Below are 27,885 nucleotides of genomic sequence, written 5' to 3' on the forward strand. Positions count from 1 at the left end.
CAACTCTGGATGAGGCTTGTGCCCTGCGGTTTAAAACATTTATTATACAAACTTTAATAAATACATCTGGCCAACTTTTCCAAACTAGTCAGCAAAGAAACATTCAAGATTCCAATATCAGATACCACATTGTGGTGAATTTGGAAGTCTGTTACAGTCCGTAGAAGGTCACCATGATGATTTCATTTGGGTTGTTGATCTTTCGAATATCCAGGTGGTACCTGTAGCTGTGAGTCAGGAGCAGCTTGATATATCTTTACCTACACGCTTCCTACCTGACTGTGGGGTGGTCAGCCCAATAAGAGCAACTCCACAAATGTCTCTCACCTTTTAAGCCACAATTGGGCCCTTGAAACGTACGTTATTCTGGCCTGATGAATTTCCCCCTTGCCAACTGATCAGGATGTAAGGGATCCCTCACTGAGACTCCAAGGTGTTCAATGTTCAGTTAGTGTCCCCCGATGAACCCATTATTGCAAGGGGGAAAAAGGGTCAAGAAGAGAGTAATGTACAGTACATGTCAAGATCCACATAGTGGTTGATTAGGCGAGAGCCATTGGAGAGTGGTCAGACAGGGGAAGTGTAAGGAGAGTGTGGGGGTTTAAATAGATTTATACAGGGTATGTTTTTGTTGCAGTGGTATTATTGTATTGGTCGTCCTAGGTAGTGGTGTTATTTCCAGTTATTTATGCATACAGAAGGGGCTGTAAATCAAAGCCCCCTCCCACTGGTGATGTATGATTAGTATATGGCACATCAACATTTATTTAAAAGGAAGGAAGGATTTTTTGGGATTACCTATATATTTCTTTATTAAAACCATATGCTGACATTTTTTAACCTGTTTTCAATTTGATTTTCTTAATTATTTTTGTTCTGTACTCGATTATGGGGTGGCAGAGCTTGTTTGAGTTGCTACTCTGCCTTTTTAAAAGGGAACCTGTCACACTGAACATGGTGTTTGAGCTGAAGGAAGCATATTCTAGAGCAGGAGGAGCTGAGCAGATTGATATATAGCAGGGGTCAGCAACCTTCGGCACTCCAGCTGTTGTGTAGCTACAATTCCCAGCATGCTCTATTCATTTCAGAGAGTTCTGAGAAGAGTAGAGGAAGTATGCATGCTGAGAGTTGTAGTTTCACAACAGCTGGAGTGCCAGAGGTTGTCTACCCCTGATGTATAGTTTTGTGGGAAAAAATTCAGTAAAACTTTTATTTATTTATATTCCTGCTCATTCTGGGCTTTGAAGTCAAGGAGGCGTCCTATCAGTGATTAACAACTACCTCTGTATACACAGTCATAGAGGGAAGGCTGTCAGTCACTGATAGGACCGACTCCTGGACTTTAAAGCCCAGAATGAGGAGGAACTTAAATGAATGAAATACAACTTGTACTGAATCTTTTCCCACAAAACTATATATCAACCTACTCAGCTACTCCTGTAGATTACTTTGCATTTTCATGGAACCAGGTGCTCCCCTATAACTGCAGTTTAACCTCCCTGACGGTATTCCCAAGCGTGACTCGGGGTTAATTTTCGCTGGCAGGAGCGGTAACCCCGAGTCACGCTTGGGGTAATATGCCAGAGTCCCTTCACCTTCTGCTGGCGATCCAGCGATGTCCTCCGCTTCTGTTCTGCCAGATATCCATACCTTGCAAAAAGTCTATAACCGGAAGTGACGCGGCCGCACAGGAATTAGCTGGAGGGTAGTGCTGCTGCACAGAGCACTCGCTGAAATACACAGCCCAGGAGGACTGAGACAGGAAGCTGGACTGTTCAGCCTAAAGTCCAATGTCTGGCAATCTGCACATCTCTCCATCATCAACAGAGTGACGAAATGTGCTGTACTGGCACATCGGCTGGCAGCAGGCAGTTAAAGGGACTGCTGCCAAGAATAACAATATGTGAGGGGGCACATATCTGAGTCTAACAAGGGTATCTGCTTTGTCTTTTGCCACCTTTGACCTTCACCCTTATTATGGAGCCGCTAGCTTGGGGTAACATTGCAGAGTCCCTTCACCTTCTGCCAGCGATCCGGCGATGTCCTCCGCTTGTGGTCTGCCAGATATCCATACTTTGCGAAAAGTCTATACCGGAAGTGACGTGGCCGCACCGGAAGTGACACAGCCGCACAGGAATAAGCTGGAGGAGGGTGTGCGCGGCGCTGAGCAAGCTCACATCCACTGCCTTAGGAAGGAATCGTTGCAGCGCCGAGTTACAAGTACTTCGTGCATCGCGCGTGCGCACTTTACGCACAAATCATCAGTTGCAGTTAATCCTGGTTTGATCTGATGATTTGTGCGCGCATGCGCACTCAGGGGTAGGGAGATCTGATGCAACATTTTGCGCTGAAAAATCTCTATACCCCTAAGTGCGCACGTGAAGTGCACAAAGTACTTCTATCGTGGCGCTGCAACGATTCTTTCCTAAGCCAGTGCATGTGCGCTTGCGCAGCACTGCGCACACCCTCCTCCAGCTGATTCCTGTGCGGCCGCGTCACTTCCGGTATAGACTTTTCGCAAGGTATAGAGATCTGGCAGAACACCGGCCGGCATTTAACTTCCTGGTTCCGTTCCCTGCAAGCAGCAGCTGCGCATGGGTGCGGAACTAGGCGGAAAATTCTAATAAATATAAACATAAAAAGGGACAAACACACATAAAAGAGGTTATACATTGTAATCAGAGAGTAATCTGACATTTGATGACTATACAGTGCCCCTTGCCTGCCATTTTACTGTCATTTGTGTTCATAAAATATTTATGCAAAAAATTTTACCACGTTTGGTACAAAATTCCTGACATAATCATACCGCCAGGGAGGTTAATGATCAGTATGCTGCTTTACAGCAGCCACATGAATGTATTGAGACATTAGTCTAATGATGGCTTATTGACTTCTATGGGAGAATGTCTTGGGCTTGCTCTGTTGACCTTTGCAGCTGGGGGAGGACCATTGTGAATGGTGGATCCTGTGTCATCTACAACTAGGCTTTATCAGACATTGTAATCCTGCTTGTGATAATGAGATGATTGCTGAAAAGTGATCTCTACAGAACAAGAAGTGTCAGACTATTGAGAGTGGAAGGTGCCAGAATGACCTAATGGAGAATGCTTACTGTTCCATATTTTCTCAGTACATCAGGTTGAAATATTATGGCATATGGTAGAAGGGGGAATAATTACAGATTTTGCACTTGGACCCAGAAGCACTAAGTAACACCTCTGACTGTATGATAACACATGTACGTAGTATACAGCGAATAAGTGGCGCGGACTGTAAAAAAAAATATATATACACACACACACACACACACACACACACACACACACACAATTATGCCATTTTTCTTTTAGACAAATTAAAAACCAAAACAACTGAAAAAATGTCCAATTTTTATTGCTTTATTCTGTTGCTGGTAAACATTAAACCCATGCATGGGACTATAAATTCCATCAGCAATTAAAAGTCTCTTTAAGAGGGAGTACACATCTTTAACCCCGTGCCAAGGTTTGTAACATGAAACAACATGGGGATCAGGATTCCCACTACAAAAGGTTAATTATGAAGATGGAAAATGGCTTTTTGAAAAGAACTCCAGAGTCAAATATTGCAATCATGCCATCTCTTCAATTGTGCGGCTAGTTAAACTTTATTAACTTTACAGATGTACATAGGTTGTATCACTGTTACACAAAATTGATGCCAACACACTTTACTGTATATGAAAGCTGATTATGGGCAGATTATCTGAAATAAACGCTTATATGTAGGCTTGATCCTGATAAATTGGCCTGTGTGCTATTGATCACCCAAACAACGGCAAAACGCTTGTTTGATGGCTGATCGGATTGTTTATGTGGCATACAAAATCATTGTAAACAGTGGTGTGCTGTCGACAAACATTATGGGGGCGAACCATCATGGAAATGATTGATTGTCCCCATACAGACCCAATGATCGCAGCATGTAAATGCAGCTAACCAATGGACAATGATCAGGAACAAACGTTCATATGAAAGCTCATCATTGACATTAGCCTATGCAAATGGGCCCCAAGTGTGTTTTTGCTACAAGTTGTAACACCAAATCAGTTAATGGGTAGTCTGATACTCAGTACCCCAACAATGAGTCGTTTTAGGAACTGCTGGCTCTTCAAACTATACAGTGGAAGAAGTCAAAAGAAAAAAGGCTCCGTTCCCGGTGTATGGTCCATACTCAGGTACTGTGGTTAAGCAACCATGCAAGTGAATGGGAGCTCCGCTATATCTGGAAACTACACAGTGGACGGAGCCTTCAGCTACCGGCTACGTCCCCTGTACGGTTTCTATTGCAGCGGCTACCTGAAACAGCTGGTCTGTTAGGCTGCTGGGTAACAGAACGGGTCCTGAGGAAAGGTTATCAATATCTAAGTCCTGGAAACCCTTTTCATTTTCAAGATTTCCCTTGAATGGGCTGTAAAGTCAGATACAGCCAATGCATGGCATTCTTTTTCCCCCCCTAAACTCAAACAAGCCCTTTAAAACATGTTTAACACTTTATCTTACAAACTGATAGCTCTTGCGAGCAAGGACTGTTCAAGATTTTCATTAACAGTTACTTTATCCATTCAAATACTGCAAAGTACAAAAGGGAAAAAGAGCATATAATAAAATAATTATTGACAAATGTATTTTTTCATTTCTAAATCCCCATTAATAAAAGTCATGCAAAAGCTAAAAAAAAGAGGGACAAACGCATAAGATTCGAAAGAATCTGAGCACCAGGAACTTACACAACCTTGTGAAATGAAATAGATTCATATTGTGCCAAACTGTAAGCAATGCATGCTCTTTGAGAAGAATATCCCACATTTTACAGGGAAGACTTAATACAAGTTTGGTTTAAATGGAACAAACATGTAATGGTGTTCATTTAAACAAATGATCATTTATAGACCTTAAAAGAGATTTCCAGGATATCCGTTTTGGGGGGTTTACTCTCTTCCACCAATCAGCTGTTACCTCGTAGCTCTGGAACTACACAGCGCTGTCCATTGTGCAGTGGACGGAGCTGGAAACTGCAGCGCCATTTCCATTCACATCAGTGGGAGCAGTACTGCCGTTACCTGCTCCTTCCAATATACAAGGGACCAGAGCTACAAGTTAACAGCTGATCGGCAGGGTGCTGGGTGATGAACCCACACCAATTGGATTTTGAAGGCCTATCCAGAGGATAAATCCTGGAGAACCCCATTTATGGCCCTTTGAGGCGTGTTCTGTATATCAGTAGTCTCATACCGTAAACCAGATTTAGACCAGTACAGGAGGTAGTTTACTAGATCCAGCAATCATAGTCTATTGGAATGCAGGTTTTATTCTAATGAAACAGTGACCGATATACGTGCCAAAGTACAATGTATTTGGGGAGCTAGATGGAGAGCTCCATATATTGAAAATCATAAGAAATCGTAATATAACGACAAGGTATTTTTGACTATTAAATACAATGAGAGCAACCACACTTTCTCCTTGAAATGTTTAACAACCAAAAAAAATAGTCTAGAAGAGCGTTCTGTAACAAAAACCACCAAATAAGCATGGAATCTTTATAAAATACTTGTCACAAGCTTATATCAGAGTCTGCATTGTCAGGCAAGGAGAGGAAGGACCTCAGATACCAGCATCACAGTGCGAATGTAGAAGAGCATGTAAAGATGAAAACATAAGTCCTGGTACATTATTGCAAATCACTTCAGAAATTTAAATAAAGAAGCAAAAACCTGAGTCAATTAAAATGTAACATAACAGCTTAATGGGAGCTTTTGAATATAATACTAAAAGATGCGCAGTTCTGTTTTATTGAATAGTAGTTAAGGAAAACTCCAACAAACTCTGTATAAAAGACTCAATTACCTCATCTTTGTGCTAACTTATTCGTACTTCCTTGCCTGTTCTTTGGCAGTTCAAGGACCCCAGACCTCACAGCTAGCAATCAGAATTACTAGCACAGGTAAGGCTACTTTCACACTCGCGTTTGTGTAGATCCATGACGGATCCGTTCAGATAATACAACTGTCTGCATCCATTCAGAACGAATCCGTTTGTATTTTCTTTAACATAGCCAAGACGTTGTGCACGTTGCATTGTGCCAGATTGTGTCATAGAAAACGGCTCCATCTCCATTGACTGACATTGTGTGTCAGAACAGATCCGTTTTGGTGTCCGTCTGACGAAACTGAGCCAAACACTGCAAGCAGCTTTTTGGTGTCAGTCGCCAAAGCGGGATGGACACTGAACCGAGGCAAACTGATGCATTCTGAGGGGATCCTTTTCCATTCAGAATGCATTGGGGCAAAACTGATCCGTTTTGGACCGCTTGTGAGACCCCTGAACGGATCTCACAAACGGAAAGCCAAAACGCGAGTGTTAAAGTAGCTTAAGACAAGGATGACCTAGTTGGATACTATGGGGTCTTGAGGCCCCATGAGAATCCTGTTCTGCAGGGCCCAGTGATAAGTACTGCCACTGGGAAGTTCTACTTTCTACTATTTGCTTGTAGCTTCAACGTCTAGTAGCTTGGCATGGGAGCTGGCTATAGGCAGCTTGAACAATCGTTCAGACATCAATCGCCAGCTTGGCCAAACATTTAAATTGATCAAGACGACAAGTGATTACTAGACAGAATGACGCTTATCTCCACTAAAAATTTGATCTGACAAAAGAAAAACACATCTGCCCAATCTTCAAAAAGCAGCCATTGAAGGAGGCCCCATAAACATCAGACTGATGGCAGATCCCATTAACATCCAAGGATTACTTTTACGTTGCGGCCGAGCCCCAGTAAGCCCATGTGGATTATGTCTAATTGCTGTACTACACCAGAGTGCAATTAAAAGTAATCCATATGCGGTTACTGCAGCTTGGCCATAAGATGTACTGGCAACCTAATGGTGACCGATATCTAGTGTCTTTTATACAGAACATGTGAGATCTCCTTTCATTATTGATACGTTACTATAGTACAGCTGCTAAAATGTTAAAGAATAAAAACACTTAAAACACGGAGGCGGTAAGGGTTCAGTGAAAACAAAAATCTTTATCAATTATATCACAAAAAACGTATTTCCCTTTGACAGTTTCATCAGCTTCATCTTCTTGGTTGCAGTAATCAGAACAGAAAGTTTCCAGCTGTTTCTGCTCTTTAAAGAAGAGGTGCCTAGCACAAATCACCAGGACAGCGATTCCTTGAATGCATTCAATGACCGATAATGCTCAGGCGGAGTGTTGAAAGACGTCTCACAGAGCAATGCAGGGTAACAGCACAAGCTTTTATATCCACTCATAGGGAAGTCCATCTAGTTTCAAGTCTTACTGTTCCTAGTGACAGCCTGCTTGGCTTGCTCTGGCAAACTTAACGGATGAGATAAGATGGACGTCGTCGTGCTCAGATAACGCAAGGTCTTCAGCACCACTGTGGGAAGGATAAAGGTTTGGAAGATGAAATCAGTATTATCAAAAAGGAGTGTATATATCGTCGACTACAATCGGTATATGGGAGGTGTTGATCTCTCTGATCAAGTCCTCAAGCCATATAATGCCATGCGCAAAACCCAGGCATGGTACAAAAAAGTTGCGGTCTACTTGGTAGAGGTTGTCTTGTACAACGCTTTTGTACTATCCCGAAGCGCTGGCAGCACAGGGACATTCCTCCAATTCTATGAGGCAGTCCTCAAGGACCTGATCTTTTCAGACTGGGAAAGAGCAGGCCGGAGTACCTCGGGATCTCGGGTACCCGATCGTCCCTGGCCAACATTTTCCAGGTGTGGTCCCCCATACTGGAAAGAAGGGACAAACCCCAAAAAAGTGCAGCGTGTGCCACAGGAGGGGGATACGGAAGGACACCACCACTCAATGTGACACTTGCCCCGATCATCTGGGCCTCTGCGTTATCGATTGCTTCCGGGAGTATCACACTTCCATGGAGTACAAACTTTCCCTAGAGAACATAAAAAACTATGGCTCTCAGACTTGAGACACGGAAACCATTTATTTATTTTTACAAAAATATTAGTTTTAGTGCAGGCATCCTCAAACTGCGGCCCTCCAGATGTTGTAACTATAACTCCCAGCATGCCCAGACAACCTACAGCCATCAGCAGGGCATGGTGGGAATTGTAGCTTTACAACATCTGGAGGGCCGCAGTTTGAGGATGCCTGCTTAGTGTCTCCAAAGTCTGAGAGCCATACATATTGGGCATCGCCGCGTCCGTAAAAATCTTCTCTATAAAAATAACATTTAACCCAACCCCCCTGGATGAACAGCGTTAAAAAATAAATAAAATCTTATTTTTTTTCCAAAGCCATTTTTTGTCACCTAACATCACAAAAAGTGTAATGGCGAGCGATCAAAATGTCATATGCACCCCAAATTAGTGCCAATAAAACCGCCATCTCATCCCGCAAAAAATGAGCCCCTACATTATATAGTCGCCCAACAAAAATAAAACTGTAGCTCCCAGGCTATGGAGATACTAAAATAATTTTTGGGAGATCCTAAAATGATAATATAGTGTAAAATCTAAATCAATTTTAAAATGTAGACATATTAGGTATCGCGGCATCCGTAAGAATCTGCCCTATAAAAATAACATTTTACCAAACCCCTCGGATGAACAGCGTTAAAAATATAAAATAAAAACTGTGCCAAAACACCCATTTTTGGCAAAATTTCCATTTGAATCCTTTTTTTCCAGTAATAAAGAAAGGGTTGACAGCCAAACAAAACTAAATATTTATTGCCCTGATTCTGTAGTTTGCAGAAACACCCCATATGTAGTCATAAATGGCTATATAGCCACACGGCAGGGCATAGAACGAAGGGAACGACATATGGTTTCTGGAAGGCAGATTTTGATGGACTGGTTTATTTACACCATGTCCCATTAGAAGCCCCCTCTGATGTAGCCTAGACTAGAAACTCCAAAAAAGTGACCCCATCTAAGAAACTACACCCCTCAAGGTATTAAAAAGTTACTTTACAAACTTTGTTAACCCTTTAGGTATTCCACAAAACTAAATAGCGAATGTAGAAACAATTTTAGAATTTAAATGTTTTGTTACCTTGCCTCAAAAAAGTGTAATATAGAGCAGCCAAAAATCATATTTAGATAGTCCCAAAACATCAACCACCTTATCCCGTAGTTTCCTAGATGGGGGTCACTTATTGAGTTTCTACTCTAGGGGTGCATCAGGGGACTTGAAAGGGCACATGGTGTAAATAAACCAGTCCAGCAAAATCTGCCTTCCAAAAACCATATGGCGTTCCCCTTCTATGTCCTGCCGTTTAGCCAAATAGTAGTTTACGTCCACATATGGGGTGTTTCTGCGAACTACAGAATCAGGGAAACCCATATTGAGTTTTGTTTGGCAGTTAACCCTTGCTTTGTTCCTGGGAAAAAATGGATTATATAAAAAAAAAAAAAAAAAAAAAAAAAATAAATATTAAATTCTTAAAATGTTATGTCCATTTGCCATGAAGTCTTGTGGAAGACCTAAAGGGTTAACAAAGTTTGTAAAATCAGTGTTGAATACCTTCAGGGGTGTAGTTTCTAAAATGGGGTCATTTTGGGGGGTTTCTATTAAGTAAGCCTCACAAAGTGACTTCAGATCTGAACTGGTCCATAGAAAGTGGGATTTGGAAAATTTCTGAAAAACTTCAAAATTTGCTTCTAAACTTCTAAGCTATGTAACATCCCCAAAAAATGAAATTACATTCCCCATATGTCTACTTCATGTTTGTATCATTTTGGGAATGTCAAGTCATCCCAAATTTTTGGGGTATTACTATGTATTACAGAAGTAAAGAAACAAACTGACATTTGCAAATTTTTCCAAATCTTTGGAAAATTTGGTATTCTTTTGTGCAAAAAAAAATTTCTTTTTTGACCCAATTTTAGCAGTGTGATGAAGTACAATATGTGACGAAAAAAACAAACTCAGAACAGCCTGGGTAAGTCAAAGCATTTTAAAGTTATCAGCACTTAAAGTGACACTGGTCAGATTTGCAAAAAATGGTCAAGTCCTTAAGGGGAAATAGGGCTGAGTCCTTAAGGGGTTAAAGACCCCTGTCCACCCCACAGTCTTTCAGACGCCAACTTCTACCATGGGCAAGACCAAAATTGTGGACCTCCACAAGGCTGGAAAGGGCTACGGGGCAATTGCCAAGCAGCTTGGTGAAAATAGATCAACTGTTGGAGCAATTGTTAGAAAATGGAAGAGGCTAAAGACGACTGTCAGTCTCCCTCAGACTGGGGCTCCATGCAAGATCTCACCTTGTGGGGTATCACTGATAAGAAAGGTGAGGAATCAGCCCAGAACAATAAGGGAGGAGCTGGTCAATGACATGAAGAGAGCTGGGACTACAGTTTCAAAGGTCACTGTCGGTAGAACACTACGCAGTCATGGTTTCAAATCTTGCATTGCACGGAAGTTTCCCCTGCTCAAGTCATCACATGTCCAGGCCCATCTGAAGTTTGCCAATGACCATCTGGATGAAATTCATGTGGTCAGATAAGACCAAAGTAGAACTTTTTGGTCTAAACTTCACTCGTAGTGTTTGGAAGAAAAAGGTTGAGTTGCATCCCAAGAACATCATCCCTACTGTGAAGCATGGGGGTGGTAACATCATGCTTTGGGGGTGCTTTTCTGCGAAGGGAACAGGACGACTGAACAGCATTAAGGAGACGATGAATAAGACCATTTATTGTGAGATTTTGAGCAACAACCTTCTTCCTTCAGTCAGAGCATTAAAGATGGGTCGTGGCTAGGTCTTCCAACATGACAACGACCCGAAGAACACAGCTAGGATAACCAAGGAGTGGCTCCGTAAGAAGCATAATCAAGGTTCTGGAGTGGCCTAGCCAATCTCTAAACCTAAATCCAAAAGAACATCCTTGGAGGGAGCTGAAACTGTGTTGCTCAGCAAATGCCCCAAAACCTGACAGATCGAGAGGAGATCTGTTTGGAGGAGTGGGCCAAAATCCCTGTTGCAGTGTGTGCAAACCTGGTCAAGAACTATAGGAAACGTTTGACCTCTGTAATTGCAAACAATGGCTTCTGTACCAAATATTAACACAGATTTTCTCAGGTGTTCAAATACTTATGTTCAGCAATGCAAGACAAATCAATTCTTTAAAAAACATACAATGTTAATTACAGATTTTTTTAATATTTTTTATTCTGTCTGAGTGGGAATGCACATACAATGTGAATTTCAGACCTCTCTATGATTTGTAAGTGGGAGAACAAAATCGTAGGGTGTTCAAATACTTCTGTTCCTCACTGTTTATATTATAATATAATATAATATAATATATATATATATATATTTTTTTTTTCCATTAAGCCCCATGACAGTACCTATAAGAGATCCTCCCCCTTCTTTAAATAAGGTTCTCCACAGTCCATCCTCAGTTTCCTCCTATTTCCTGTCCTTAGGACAGGGGGATGGATCTTTCCCGAATCGTTTAGGGTGCTTCAGGGCTTCTAGGGTTTACATCCCATACTTATTAGAGGTCCTTGACGGCACAAGTCTCCACTAGGAACCTCTGTAAAAGTCTGGTATATCGCGGTCCTCTTTTTGTTGCCATGGGGGGAGGGGGGGATGCCTGGCGGCCACCTCGTTACCTTCATGCCTGCACCCGGACGAAGTTCCGGAGGGAGGAGGAAGGCATCCTCTGCCTGGCTTGCCGGTACGGTGTGCTCCCGCAGGTCCTGTTTCTGGCACGCATCCACAGGCATGCCGGAAGTGACATGTGCATTCCATACAGGACAGGGAAGGGAAGGGGCTGAAAACATGGTGGGCAGTGCGCGGCCCATAAAAAGAGGACGCCGGACAGCCAAGTTGGAAGGCAAGGTGGATATAGCGTGGGTGAGTTCAGCGGACAGCCAGACTTTCCTTCCAGTTCCCCTCCATTGTATCAGCAACATGCAGGAGGCAGGGGAAGCTCAGCAACGCATGGAGAAATAGGAGCAGCACACAGAAACCGGCATGGTACTCCTCAGATTAGTTACAAATAAGTACCCCTTTAATGATCAGAATGTCGCAGAGTGGCAGGAGGTTCCGAGAGTAGATGCTCCAGTGGCTAAAGTTAATAAGAGATCAGCGCTCCCATTTGAAGATCTGGGCTCCCTTAAGGATCCAAAAGGATAAAAGGGCAGACACTTATCTTAGAAAAAAATTGGAAAGCATCTACATCTTCCTTTAAGCCAAAGATTGCTACAACTTCAGTCGCTAGGTCACTTAAAATCTGGTTAGGGGAGTTAGAGTCACACATTGCCAACAGAACCCAGAGGGAGCAACTACTAGAAGCAATTTAGGCAACGATAAAAGCGGTAGATTTTATTTCGGATGCGTCGGCAGATGCTCTAAGGTTATCTGCCAGAGCAGCTGCATTGTCAAACTCGGCCAGAAGATCTCTTTGGCTCAAGGGTTTGAAAGGAGATGTTGCTTCCAAGTCAAAGTTGTGTGCCATTCCCTGCCAGGGAATTTTTTTATTTGGCCCAGTACTGAACTAGATATTAGACAAAGCATCTGATAGGAAAAAGGGATTTCCGGTAACTAGTTGTCCGAAACAGAGAAGATCATTTCGTTTCAGAGACAAAAAGAACGAAGATAGGTTTCAAAATAAAGGCAATAATTGGAGGAGGGACAAATCAAAAAGGCCTTTTATTCAAGTCCAAGCCCCAGTCCTCCAATGCTACTCATCAAGGACGCCAGGACTCAGGTCGTCTGTCTTATATTCAAGCCTGGCAAAGTATAACATCAAGTAGATGGTAAAGGATATTATAAAAAAAAAGGCTACCAGCTGGAATTTAAAAGACTCCTTAAATCGGCCTTAAATCAGCACTCTCCAAAACAAATGGTATTATTAGGCGAAAAAAGCAGCCTCATGGACAAATCAGTTCTAGTCCCAGTTCCAACAGAAGAAATAGGAGAGGGGCTTTATTCGACGCCCTTTTTAGTCCCCAAACCAAATGGGTCCTATCGGACTATAATAAACCCGAAGGAACTGAATTTATATCTAACATACCAAATTTTTGGGCATGGAATCGATATCAACAATTCTACATTTGTTTCTCAACTGTGTCATGGCATCAATCGATATCAAGGACGCCTATTACCATGTACCCATTCACCCCTCGTCTCAGAAATATCTCAGGGTGGCAGTACAGGTGAAAGAATCAGTTGTCCACCTTCAGTTCAGGGCCCTCCCCTTTGGAATATCGCAGGCACCCAGAATTGTTACAAAACTCATGATATCGTGGACAAGGTCAGAGAACCTAAGTCAAGGGGTGGAATGGATAAAGGACAATCCTCTAAATCACCACAACCGACGCCAGCCCCCAAGGGTGGGGGGCTCACTCAGTTTTGAGGTTTTCCCAGGGGCAGTGGTCAGTGTTCCAAAGCCAACAATCCCAAAACTACAGAGAGCTAAGAGCAATATACTGTGCCCTGATGCAATGGTTTCCCTCCCCAAAAAATAAATAAAACTATGGCTTTCAGAATGTGGACTCTAAAGAATCATAAAAAAAAATAAAAAAAAAAATAGTCATATTTGGTATTGTCGCATCCGTGACAACCTGCTCTATAACAATACCACATGATCTAACCTGTCAGATGAATATTGTAAATAACAAAAAATAAAAAACTGTGCCAAAACAGCTATTTCTTGTTACCTTGCCTCACAAAAAGTGTAATATAGAGCAACCAAAAATCATATGTACCCTAAAATAGTACCAACAAAACTGCCACCCTATCCCATCATTTCTAAAATGGGGTCACTTTTTTGGAGTTTCTACTCTAGGGGTGCATCAGGGGGCTTCAATTGGGACATGGTGTCAAAAAACCAGTCCAGCAAAATCTGCCTTCCAAAAACCATATGGCATTCCTTTCCTTCTGGGCCCTGCCGTGTACCCGTACAGCAGTTTACGACCACATATAGGGCGTTTCTGTAAACTACAAAATCAGAGCCATAAATATTGAGTTTTGTTTGGCTGTGAAGGGTCCATTCACACATCCGTGTGTGTTTTGCAGATCCACAAAACACGGACAGCGGCAAGAATAGGACATGTTCTATTTTTTTCAGGATCGGAATTGCGGACCCGGAAGTGCGGTTCCGCAATTCCGGATCAGGGCCGCAAGAAATGAATGGGTCAGCGATTCTGTTCCGCAAAATGCGGAATGGAATTGCGGATGTGTGAATGGAACCTAACCCTTGCTTTGTAACAGGAAAAAAAATTATTAAAATGGAAAATCTGCCAAAAATGTGAGATTCTCTATTTTCCATTAATTCTTGTGGAACACCTAAAGGGTTAACAAAGTTTGTAAAATCAGTTTCATTCCCAAAATGATCCAAACATGAAGTAGACATATGGGGAATGTAAAGTAATAACTATTTTTGTAGGTATTACTATGTATTATAGAAGTAGAGAAATTGAAACTTGGAAATTTGCAAATTTTTCCTAATTTTTGGTAAATTTGGTATTTTTGGACTCCATTTTACCAGTGTCATGAAGTACAATATGTGACGAAAAAACCATCTCAGAATGGCCTGGATAAGTCAAAGTGTTTTAAAGTTATCACCACAAAGTGACACTAGTCAGATTTGCAAAAAACGGCCTGATCCTTAAGGTGAAAATGAGCCCGGTCCCTAAGGCTTTAAAAGAAGAAATATGTAATCAGTCATATATTTAAGATGCTTTCTTTATGTATAGTATGTTAGTTTCTTTGTATACAGAAAGTGAAAGGTCCTAGGAATCTTGTCACAAACTGAGGATGGACTGTGAAGAACCCTATTTAAAGATCTGGGAAGTTCCTGTTTCCTGTCTGTAAGGGGGAGGATCTCTCACAGTTGCTGTCATGGGTTCATGGAAAACTGATTATTTATATATATATATATATATATATATATATATATATATATATATATATATATATATATATATATATATATATATATATATACATATACATACACATACACACACACACACACACACACACATACATACACACACATATATATATATTTTTTATTTTTATTTTCAGCAGAACCATGGTACTTACTGGGTCTCAAAGACGGTAGGGAGCAATGCTGATCTAGCCATTCTAGAGTGGTACTGTATAACTCATCGATGTTGGTTGTCGATACCATGTCATTGAAGGAATCAAATAATGGTTTAATGATGATGCTGAACTGGATTGACATATTGAGTTAAGGAGAGTTACATACGAGCACCATTATATACTACACTCTGAGCTAATAACGTAAATTTAGCTTTGAGCCAGTGTCCTGAAGCTCTACATCTTCCCAAGGTTTTTTCCTACCTGAATGCAGCCATTTCAGAGATGATCTATAGTCCTCTATTTGACATCTTGACCTGCCATGACAACTTAGCAGCACAGACATGAGCCACATGGTAGTCAATATAAGAAATACTGCCTCTCACTACTAAAACACTACTGAAAATAGAAGATATGAGCATCTGTCTGACCTGGCTGAATGCTTCATTTGAGAGAACCTACCACACTTTTTTAAAACATTCAATACTATTCAGTATAAAACGTTGGTACATAAAATGAGAATGCTTGGACTGAGGGTAAATGTGTGTATGTAGTTAAGTACCTGGTTAATAACGGTATATACTCCAATTGGGTCACCGACACCAGTGGGGTACCACAGGGGTCAGTATTGGGCCTTATTCTCTTCAATATATGGTGCCTTGAAAAGTATACATACCCCTTGAACTTTTCCATGTTACACCGACAAACTTAAATGTATTTTATTGGGATTTTATGCGATGGACCAACACAAAAGTAGTGTGAAGTGAAAAGAAAATGATGCATGGTTTTTAAAAGTTTTAATAAATAAAAATCTAAAAGGTGTGGCGTGCATATGTATTCAGCCTCCCTGAGTCAATACTTTGTAGGACCACCTTTCACTGTAATTACAGCCGCAAATCTTTTGAGAAATTTTTGCCCATTCTTCTTAGCTAAAGCTCAGTCAGATTGTAGGGAGAGCGTCTAAACAGCAATTTTCAAATCTTGCCACAGATTCTCAATGGGATTTAGGTCTCGACTTTGGGCCATTCTAACACGAGTACACTTTGATCTAAACTAGGAATGCCTAACCTGCGGCCCTACAGCTGTTGCAAAACTACAAGTTCCATCATGCCTGGACAGGATACAGCTATCAAAGTACATTGGGAGTTATAGTTTTACAACAACTGGAGGGCCGTAGGCATCCCTGATCTAAACCATTCCATAGCAGCTCTGGTTGTATGTTTAGGCTCGCTGTTCTGCTGGAAGGTGAACCTCTGTCCCAGTTTCAAGTCTTTTGCGGCCTCTGCCAGGTTTTCCTCCAGGATTGGCATGTATTTAGCTCTATCCATCTTCCCATCAACACTGACCAACTTCACTGTCCCTGCTGAAGAAAAGCATTCCCACGGCATGGTTTCACAGTGGGGATAGTGTGTTCTGGGTTATGTGCAGTGTTAGTTTTCCTCCACACATAACGTTTTGCATTTAGGCCAAAAAGTACAACTTGAGTCTTATCTGATCAGAGCACCTTCTTACACATGTCTGCAAACAGGACTTCTTATGGCTTGCTTTACAAAAGGCTTTCTTCTTGCCACTTTTTCATAAAGTCCAGATTTGTGGAGTACACGACCACTAGTTGTCCTGTGGACAGATTCTCCCATCTGAGCTGTGGATCTTTGCAGCTCCTCAAGAGTGACCATGGGCCTCTTGGCTGTTTCTCTAGTTAGTGTTCTCCTTGCCTGGGCTGTCAGTTTAGGTGGACAGCCATGTCTTGGTAGATCTGCAGTTGTGCTAAACTCCTTCCATTTTCAGATGACTGATTGAACATATACCTTTTTTAACCTAACCCTGCTTTACACTTCGAAAACTTTATTCCTGACCTTTATGGTGTGTTCCTTGGTCATCATGATGCTGTTTGATCACTAATATTTACTAACAAACCTCGGAGGCCTTCACTGGACAGCTGTAGTTATACTGAGAATACATTTTGGGGGTATTAGAATACGGGGGGCTGAATACAAATGCATGCCACACCGTTCAGAATTTTATTTATTAAATATTTGGAAAACCATGAATCATTTTCTTTTCACTGCAAAGAAAGACCCATATTCCCAAGGAAACGAATAAGCTGGTGTTTGCTATTTGTTAGTTATATTATATTCTGTTATATTCTCATTTGAAATCGTAAAGACACCATAATTTAAAAAGGTCCTGGTGAGAGATTCCAGCTTTTTCATAAATCATGACCGATCTTCTGGATGGATCATATCAGTGGGGTTTCGATCACTTCAAAGACAACCAAGCTGCAGGCATGGCCGCTACACAGTGAAAGCTTTCTTCTGCTTCCAGCTTCATCCACTGATGGCTGCCAAAAATGGGTAGGTGTTCCAAAAGTCAGACCACCATAATCTTAGGCCCCATGCACACGACTGTATTTTTGGTTCGCATCTGATCCACATTTTTTTGCAGAACAGATGTGGACCCATTCATTGCAAAAATACAGACAGCACACCACGTGCTGCCCACAACCATTTGTCCTTTCTGCCATTCTGTGGACAAGAGGCATTTTCAACATAGGGCGGTACGTGTGGAACAGGAATATTCGGGATGCACAGAGATGGTATCCATGTTTTGCAGATCCACCATTTGCAGACAGCAACCGTATGCGGTCACGTGCATGGGGCATTATATTGATTACCCAGATGACAGTTCATCAATATCAGAAAGCTGGAATACCCCTTTAAGATCTTTGTGGAGAAACAACTAAATATATGCAGCTCTTCTATGTCTATAGTTCTATAAAAAAAACAAAAAACAACACAACACTGCTTGATCCAGAAAGGATACAATCCAGAACTTCCAGTTCTCAAGTGTTCTGCTTTTCACATACTTGTCAAATAGATCCCTTGTGTGCTCAACCCTCTGCGGAGCGATCGGCACGCCAGTGGCTGGAAGCTGCGCTTGATAGGAACTGAAAATAACAGCAAATTTAATGTACTTACACATTCCTCTAGGGTTAACACTTCACAAGAAGATGTAGGTCTTAAGCCTCATTCACACGTCAGTGTTTCGGTCAGTGATTTCCATCAGGGATTGTAGGCCAAAACCAGGATTGGGTATAATGGAAAGATCTGCACCTGTTCTGTGTTTAGAGATGCCCCTGGTTTTGGCTCAAAATCACTGACCAAAGACCAAAACACGGACGTGTGAATGAGGCATTAAAAGTGAAAGCCCATCCAAAATTTATATTCTGACTTGTCAGAAACGTTGCATCAATGCATTAAAATCTATAACTGAATTAGCAACCACTAGTTCAGTGCTGCCCTCCATTCTTCAGCTGGTCTTAGGCCGCTTGCAGACGAGTGTCCCTTCCGCAGCGAGTCCGCATCGCAGCACCCGGCCCGACCTCTCAGCACTGACTGGATTCACATAGCATTATATTGATTTATGATGCCATGTAATCCATGTATTGGATAACAGTGACAGCATTATGCCAGTGTTATCCAATACATTCCAGAACTGTAAGGGTTACATAGCGTCATAAATCAATATAATGCTATGTGACCCCCGGCGGCGCTGAGAGGTCAGGCCAGGAGCTGCGTTACGGACTCGCTGCGGGAGGAGAGCTCGTCTGCAAGGGGCCTTAGAAAGGTCAAAATCACTGAGACCGGACCACCACTGCCTTCCAGGTAAGTGGCTGCCACAATGACTGGACAATTCCAGTTTGCATAGAATGTTGGGTGAAATTATGAACATGTCAATGATGTCTAAGGAGTTTGGGTGCCCTACAGTTCAGGAAATCTATACATTTTAGAAAATGTGGGTGGGCAGGGTTCCTCTTTAAGCTTCCCTCTTCAGTCAGCGAGAAGAAAAAAATATATATTGGTGCATAACTAGGCAGATAAGATTTTACTGCCAGGTTTCAGAGAAGGTGAAGGCTACAAACCTGATAGCATGATGCAACTCTTCTACCTCTTCCTTCAGTCGTCTGGATTCTTCTAACACGTGGTTCCTTTCTTGCTGAAGTTTGGCAATATACGCCACTGTTTTCTGTAGCGTAATTGCATGGCTGATCTGTCAGAAAACAATGAACACTCAGATAGGTAAACATGGAATCAAACGTAGACTTTATAATGGACCAAGGATGAATAAAGTCCACAAGTGTTAGGCTACTTTCACATATGCGTTTTTGCTCGATCCGGCATGGACCAGCAAAAATGCTTCTGTTAGGACAGTGATGGCGAACCTTTTACAGACAGAGTGCCCAAACGTCAACGCAAAACCAACTTATTTATTGCAAAGCGCCAACACAGCAATTTAACCCGAATACCAGTATAGTATATTTTCTATGTACTCCACCATAGACTTTTTCCAGGGTATGGGTGCCCACAGAGAGGGCTCTGAGTGCCACTTCTGGCACCCGTGCCACAGGTTAGCCACCACTGTGTTAGGATAATACAACCGTCGGCATCCATTATGAATGGATCCGGTTGTATTATTTCTCAAACAGCCATGACGAATCCAGCATTAATACCATTGTAAGTGGCGGATCAGTTTTCTTTCGTGTCTGAGAAAACGGATTCAGCGTTTTTCTGTCAACCACGGGAAAGCAACTAAACGGAATGCATTCTGGTGCACTCCATACAGTTAGTTTTATCCCCATTGACAATGAATGGAGACAAAACGGAAGTGTTTTCCTCCGGTATTGAGATCCTCTGCCTCAATACTGAAAAGGAAAAATGCAGATGTGAAAAAAGCCTTATGATAAACCTGATGTCCTTGCCTTTCACTTTGACATCACTGCAGCCAATCGCTGGCCACAGGGGTGACCTGCCCCACTTTGATTGGCTGCTGCAGTGTCAAAGCAGATGTTGACAGAGGAGGACCCAAGGGAGGCAGCTGAGGCCAGGGAACAAAAGAGCCGGGACACGGGCAGGGAGCAGGTAAGTATGCTTCCTTTTGCAGGTCTGCCCTGGAAGAGGGGCCAGACCCTTTAAAGTGTACCCAATCCTTAGATCCAAATCAAATGCTTCCACTTTAATGTAGCATGTCACTGCATAAGGGTGCATTCACACGACCGTATGTATTTTGCAGCTCGCAAAATGCTGATAAGGTCCGTATTGCATCCTTTTTTTTGCGGATCCATTGTAACAATGCCTATCCTTGTCCACAAAACTGACAATAGGACATGTGCTGACAATAGGGATGCTGACAGCACACACACTGCAGTCCGGATTTTTTGCGGACCCATTTACATGAATGGCTCTGGAAAAAATGTGGATCAGATGCAGTCCAAAAATATGGTCGTGTGAATGGGGCCCAACACTACCAAGTCATTGCGTTATACTAGTTACAGTGGGCGGCCTGGGACCATTTTCGTACTGGGTGACTCCAATTTAATGACTGCATGTACTGTATGTGTATTTTTGGATTCAGAATTAAAGATTTTTATTTTTTTATAAGTATTATTGGTTGTGGTGTACATTTATTTGCTATATGAGACGTTGTGTTGCTGAGTGAGACAGTGGGCATTATACCCGTGCAGCCTAGCCATCAGGGTAACATCTGACACAGGACATACAGCAGTTTCTGTGGCGTGTGGATTTAGTTACCGGTTTGTTGCTTGAAGACACAAAACTGTTTAGTGTGTTAAAGGCAAGTTTTATGTTAAACCTCCTCTTCTGTTCTGCAGAAATATGCTTCAACCTTTGTGTCTGTAAGAAAGGAATGTGTTTGTTTGAGAGAGTGTTGGACACAAAGTCGGATTCATGGCAGGTCAGGTAATCAGTAATAAATGATCATTGCAATTCTCTAAAATCACCTGGATTGTAAACAAAAAACTCAAATAAGGTATCGTCTTGTAGCCCAACCAATACACCAATAGATACTTACCAAGACGCAATCCAGTGTTAGGTCCCCCCTGTCATCTTCCTAGTCCTTCAGCAAGAACATTTAAATCAATGACATGCTTGATATTGAGGACAATGACCCCCATCGAGTGGTGGGATATTTTTTGCAGGGACTAAACAGTCAGTTCTTGAAGTTCATATGATTGGCAGCAGAATGTGCAAGTATGGAAATGACTTTGACAAGGGTCAAATTGTAACAGGTAAACAAATGGGTCAGAGCATCTCCAAAAGAGCAGGTGTTCTGCAGTGTTTCTGATATGAAGTGGATAGTACCTACCAAAAGCGGTCCAAGGAAGGACAACTGGTGAATTGGTTTCAGGGTTATGGATGCCAATAGCTTATTGGTGCGCATAAGGAGCTAGCCTGTCTGGTACGATTTCTCAAAAAGCTACTGTAGTACAAGTTTCTGGCTATGATAGATGTACAGTGGGTATAAAAAGTCTACACACCCCTGTTAAAATGTCAGGTTTCTGTGATGTAAAAAAAATGAGACAAAGATAAATCATTTCAGAACTTTTTCCACCTTTAATGTGACCTATAAACTGTACAACTCAATTGAAAAACAAACAAATCTTTTAGGTAGAGGGAAGAAAAAAAATATAAAAATAAAATAATATGGTTGCATAAGTGTGCACACCCGTAAACTAATACGGTGTTGAAGCACCTTTTGATTTTATTATAGCACTCAGTCTTTTTGGGTACGAGTCTATCAGCATGGCAAATTTTGACTTGGCAAGATTTGGCCACTGTTCTTTGCAAAAACACTCCAAATCTTTCAGATTGCGAGGGCATCTCCTGTGCACAGCCCTCTTCAGATCATCCCACAGATTTTCAATCGGATTCAGGTCTGGGCTCTGGCTGGGCCATTCCAAAACTTTATTCTTCTGGTCAAGCCATTCCTTTGTTGATTTGGCTGTATGCTTTGGGTCGTTGTCATGCTGAAAGATGAAGTTCCTCTTCATGTTCAGCTTTCAAGCAGAAGCCTGAATGTTTTGTGCCAATATTGACTGGTATTTGGAACTGTTCATAATTCCCTCTAGCTTAACCAAGGCCCCAGTTCCAGCTGAAGAAAAACAGCCCCAAAGCATGATGCTGCCACCACCATGCTTCACTGTCGGTATGGTGTTCTTTTGGTGGTGCGCAATGTTGTTTTTGCACCAAACGTATCTTTTGGAATTATGGCCAAAAAGTTCAACCTTGGTTTCATCAGACCATAACACCTTTTCCCAAATGCTTTTGGGAGACTTCAGATGCGTTTTTTGCAAAATATAGCCTGGCTTGGACATTTTTCTTCGTAAGAAAAGGCTTTCCTCTTGCCACTCTACCCCATAGCCCAGACATATGAAGAATACATGAGATTGTTGTCACATGTACCACACAGCCAGTACTTTCCTGCAGCTCCTTTAATGTTGCTGTAGGCCTCTTGGTAGCCTCCCAGACCAGTTTTCTTCTAGTCTTTTCATCAATTTTGGAGGGACGTCCAGTTCTTGGTAATGTCACTGTTGTGCCATATTTTCTCCACTTGATGATGACTGTCTTCACTGTGTTCCATGGTATATCTAATGCCTTGGAACTTCTTTTGTACCCTTCTCCTGACTGATACCTTTTAACAATGAGATCCCTCTGATGCTTTGGAAGCTCTCTGTGGACCATGGCTTTTGCTGTGGGATGCGACTAAGAAAATTTCAGGAAAGACCAACTAGAGCAGCTGAACTTTATTTGGGGTTAATCAGAGGCACTTTAAATAAAAGCAGGTGTATGCTGACTCCTATTTAACATGATTTTGAATGTGATTGCTTAATTCTGAACACCGCTACATCCCCAGTTATAAGAGGGTGTGCACACTTATGCAACCACAATATTTTTTTTTTGTTTTCTTCCCTCCACCTAAAAGATTTCAGTTTGTTTTTCAATTGAGTGATACAGTTTATAGGTCACATTAAAAGGTGGAAAAAGTTCTGAAATGATTCATCTGTGTCATGTTTCTACAGGTGTGTAGACGTTTTATATCCACTGTATATATGATATCAGGAAATATATCGCATCACAGTTTCCGTGTATGGGGCTGTGTAGCTGTGACCAGTCAGAGTGCTCATAATGGACCTTCTCCCCTGCAGAACACACCTAAAATGTGCATATGAGCATCAGAAGTGGACCAAGGAGCAATGGAATAAGGTGACCTGGTCATGTTTTCTTTCATGTGGACAGCCAGGCTTACCTGGGGGCAAGATGGCACCAAGATGCACTATGGAAGTAAAGCAAGATGGCGAAGGCAGTATGATGCTTTGGGCAATGTTCTGCTTTGAAACCTTGGCATTTAGGCTACTTTCACACTAGTGTTTTTTGCAGATCAGTCATGGATCTGCAAAAATGCGTTTGTTACAATAATACAACCGCCTGCATCCGTCATGAACAAATCCGGTTGTATTAAGTCTTATATAGCCATGATAGGATCCGTCTTGAACACCATTGAAAGTCAATGGGGGATGAATCCGTTTTCTATTGTGTCAGAGTAAACGGATCCGTCCCCATTGACTTACATTGTGTGTCAGGACGGATCTGTCTTGCACCGCACCACATCGCGGACAGAAAAACCCTGTTTGCAGCATTATTCTGTCCGCGATGGGAGCACAACCAAATGGAACGGAATGCATTTTGCTGCATTCCGTTTTGTTCAGTTTTGTCCCCATTTATAATGAATGGGGGCAAAACTGAAGCGTTTTCAATTCCGCTATTGAGATCCTATGATGGATCTCAATAGCGGAATTGAAAACGCTGATGTGAAAGTAGCCTTATGTGGATATTTCTCTGAACTGTATCACCTACTGAAACATTGATGCAGACAAAGTAAACCCCTTCATGTAAACCCTAGAAGATCGGCTACTAACATTTTGGGGCCTGACCACAGGGTGCCTATAAAGGTCTTGTGGAGTCCATCCGGGTGAGAGCTGTTTTGACAGCAGAAGTGGGATCTACACAACATTAGGCAGTGGTTTAATGTTATGGCTGAACATTGTGAACAGTAAAAAAAAAAAAAAATTACAAGCGGCAAACAGGAATGAGCATTCTTAGGAACCTTTATTCATCAGATCATTGGCACATGTAAATTGGCCTTTACAGTACAGTTATGTACTTTTGTCCGTAAATATCACAAAAATTGGCAGATTTGTATGCCCTAAATAACTAATGACCGCAGGCAGAGCATGATTATATAACAAATAACCCTGCATACCACTGAATGTATATTTGATGGTTACAGTATAAGAAAATACAGGGCTCACAATGCACTGAAGAAGGCAAATACGCTATGAAATATCAACCTTTCTGGGTTGCTACTATACCTTGAGGGCAGAGCTTTGTTGGTCAGCAGTGGTTTTTCCTGAGCTATGCGGTGGACTGAGGCTGTGTTCAGATGCACACGGGGATCCTTGCCTTGAATTCTGACAATCTCGGTCTTGAAACACAAAATACAGTTAGTGATAAAAATAAAAATGTACAGGCAGATACAAAACCAAATGATCAGTTCAAGTCTAAGAAGAATTTAGTGTCCCCGCAGAGCGGTTATGTTATTATTCAGGGAGATGAGATCACTGGCGAGTAGTGTTTCCCCCTATGTGGCAGCAAATGTGCGAACCCTACCAAACAATCGCACATACCTTAGCTTCCTGGCTCTATAGCCACATATGCGATGTTGTCTATTGTACGGCAGTCACAGCAGACATGCTCTTGCACATTTATGTCACTATGTAAGGAGGTGCTAACTAAGGGCCCTTTTACACAAACAGACGATCAGGTCAATTATCGTGAACAAACTTTCATAACAATGCTAGTTTGTCAGGCGAGAACATTTTCATGGGGCAGTAAATGTTGTTGGTTGGCAACGTATTGCCCTGTGTGAATGTGGGATGCACTGCCGACAATCTGCAATCTCACCATAATTATGATTCACTTTGCAACAGACTGGTAAGGTATATATATATATATATATATCTCTCTCTCTCTCTCTCTCTCTCTATATCTCCGCGTGCTCGGTGTCTTAGTTTTTTTTCCAAAACTCCTTTGCAGGTACATAGAAATAATAAAGAGATTCAGACTCCAGCACTCACTTTTTTTGAAGTGTCAAGTTCTCCGGCTTTATTTATCAAAGGTGCACAGATAATAAAAGGCTCAATTCTCTCTGGTGTAGGCTGTTGACGCGTTTCGAAAGGTTCTTATTCGTACGAATAAGAACCTTTCGAAACGCGTCAACAGCCTACACCAGAGAGAATTGAGCCTTGTATTATCTGTGCACCTTTGATAAATAAAGCCGGAGAACTTGACACTTCAAAAAAAGTGAGTGCTGGAGTCTGAATCTCTTTATTATTTCTCATACCAGCCCGCAATTGGCCGGTAGGAAAGGAACCCAACTTTGTGTGTTTTGCATAATACCTTAGCTTCCTGGACTGCTGTGTCGGTGGCATACAGAGTAGGATTTTGGGTGACATCAGAGTAGTTAGGCTTTAAACTAAATCCATTATTACCAACTGGAAGCTAAGAACACATTACATTAAAGGGAACCCGACAACTCGGAACGTAGTGCAATCTGCAGGGATCCTGTTATAGAGCAGGAGAAGCTGAGCAGATCGACAACGTTCTCTGGAAGACATTTAAGCTAAACTTTGAAGTTATAAATTTGCATTTCTTTTCAATGAGTGATGGTATTGTGTGTGTAAATGTGTAAACACAGATAGCCGTCAGTCACTGATAACACCTCCATAACCCCCCTGTATATCAGTGTATACGTGTATACACACTTAGGCTACTTTCACACTAGCGTTCGTCGGTCCGCTCGTGAGCTCCGTTTGAAGGGGCTCACGAGCGGACCCGAACGCAGCCGTCCAGCCCTGATGCAGTCTGAATGGAGCGGATCCGCTCAGACTGCATCAGTCTGGCGGCGTTCAGCCTCCGCTCCGCTCGCCTCCGCACGGACAGGCGGACAGCTGAACGCTGCTTGCAGCGTTCGGGTGTCCGCCTGGCCGTGCGGATCCGTCCAGACTTACAATGTAAGTCAATGGGGACGGATCCGTTTGAAGATGCCACAATTTGGCTCAATCTTCAGGCGGATCCGTCCCCCATTGACTTTACATTGAAAGTCTGAACGGATCCGTACGAGGCTATTTTCACACTTAGCTGTTATATGCTAAAATAATGCAGACGGATCCGTTCTGAACGGAGCCTCCGTCTGCATTATTATGAGCGGATCCGTTCAGAACGGATCCGATCGAACGCTAGTGTGAAAGTAGCCTTAGGCCTCCTTCACACAACAGTTGTTTTTTTTCCGTTTTGCGGGCCGTTTTTTGCGTTCCGTATACGGAACCATTCATTTCAATGGTTCCACAAAAAAAACTGAATTGACTCCGTATGCATTCCGTTTCAGTTTTTCCGTTCCGTTAAAAGATAGAACATGTCCTATTATTGCCCGCAAATCACGTTCCGTGGCTCCATTCAAGTCAATGGGTGCGCAAAAAAAAACGGAACACATACGGAAATGCATCCGTATGTCTTCCGTATCCGTTCCGTTTTTTGCGGAGCCATCTATTGAAAATGTTATGCCCAGCCCAATTTTTTCTATGAAATTACTGTATATGCCATACGGAAAAACGGAACGTAAACAAAAAACAGAACAACGGATCTGTTTAAAACGGACCGCAAAACACTGAAAAAGACATACGGTCGTGTGAAAGAGGCCTTAGGGTACTTTCACACTTGTGTTTTTCTTTTCCGGCATAGAGTTCCGTCACAGGGGCTTTATACTGGAAAATAACTAATCAGTTTTATCCCCATGCATTCTGAATGGAGAGCAATCCGTTCAGGATGTCTTCAGTTCAGTCTTTTTGACTGTTCAGGACAGAGATAATACCGCAGCATGTTGCGGTTTTATCTCTGGCCAAAAAAACTGAACACTTGCCTGAATGCCGGATCAGGCATTTTTTTTCCATAGGAATGTTTTAGTGCCGGATCTGGCATTAAAAATACCGCCATGCCGGATCCTTTAAAAAAAAAAAAAAAAAAGTTATGTTTTTTAAACGGATTTGTTTGTCCGTATGACAAACGGACAGACAGATCCGTTCTTGCAATGCATTTGTGAGCAGGAAAAAAAAAAAAAAACACCTCCCCATATTCAATAAAAAAAAGAAATAGCAGAGATATAAATGCACAAATTAAACGTTTTATTGAATCTTTCCCATAAAACTATACGTCAATCTGCTCAGCTTCTCCTGCTCTATAACATACTGATTGCACTGCATTTCTGGGTAACAGAACCTCAACGGTGCTAATGTTCAAAACACAGGATAAGAACACCCAGCTGTGTATCTATATATTTTACTTAAATCCACGCATACACTAACATAATCCACCAATGTCTGAGTTAAGATATCTATCAAAACTAAATGGACAACGAATAAACAGACAAATAACGGATATATTGCAATTAAATACATCATAGCATGGTGTATTCTCCTGAGCTCACAGGATGAAGGTGAGGTGCTGCAGTTCTGTAAGGGGGTCATCTCTCTCTTCACTAGGTTCTCTTGACTTGGACTGGGAAAGAGTCGAGAAACAGCAGACTGGGACTTCTGGTTGCCCTGGGATTGCTTAGATGGTCCAACAAGAATACTGCCATGAAACTCTGGCATTCCAGAGGCCTGTTAGATGGAGATATAGTAGTGGTTATGGTGTTCTACAACCAGCTGTCATACAATACTAAGCAAAAGTTTTAGGCAGGTGTGGAACGAATGCAGCAATTTAAGAATGCTTTAAAAATAGAAGTGTTAAAATAAATTTTATATATATATATATATATATATATATATATATATATATATATATAATAATAATTATCAGTGAAGAAAATGCA

At 41.9% G+C, this 27,885-nt stretch overlaps 1 protein-coding gene across 1 annotated transcript in view; it reads right to left on the reverse strand.

The window, feature by feature from the left end:
- Positions 1–6,110: 6,110 nt before the first annotated feature.
- Positions 6,111–27,885, reverse strand: part of LOC122924532 (MLX interacting protein) — a 76,765-nt gene continuing 54,990 nt past the window's right edge. Inside the window, exons 11-17 of the mRNA XM_044275730.1 lie at positions 27,499–27,673; positions 24,329–24,441; positions 20,691–20,792; positions 19,025–19,152; positions 17,926–18,049; positions 15,106–15,235; positions 6,111–7,449 (exon numbers count right to left, since the gene is read on the reverse strand). Coding sequence (XP_044131665.1) covers positions 7,340–7,449; positions 15,106–15,235; positions 17,926–18,049; positions 19,025–19,152; positions 20,691–20,792; positions 24,329–24,441; positions 27,499–27,673 — 882 coding nt within the window. The 3' untranslated portion in view covers positions 6,111–7,339. The remainder of the gene's footprint in view (positions 7,450–15,105; positions 15,236–17,925; positions 18,050–19,024; positions 19,153–20,690; positions 20,793–24,328; positions 24,442–27,498; positions 27,674–27,885) is intronic.

The sequence above is a fragment of the Bufo gargarizans genome, chromosome 1 (assembly GCF_014858855.1).
Source record: "Bufo gargarizans isolate SCDJY-AF-19 chromosome 1, ASM1485885v1, whole genome shotgun sequence".
In the NCBI taxonomy this organism is placed as follows: Eukaryota; Metazoa; Chordata; class Amphibia; order Anura; family Bufonidae; genus Bufo; species Bufo gargarizans.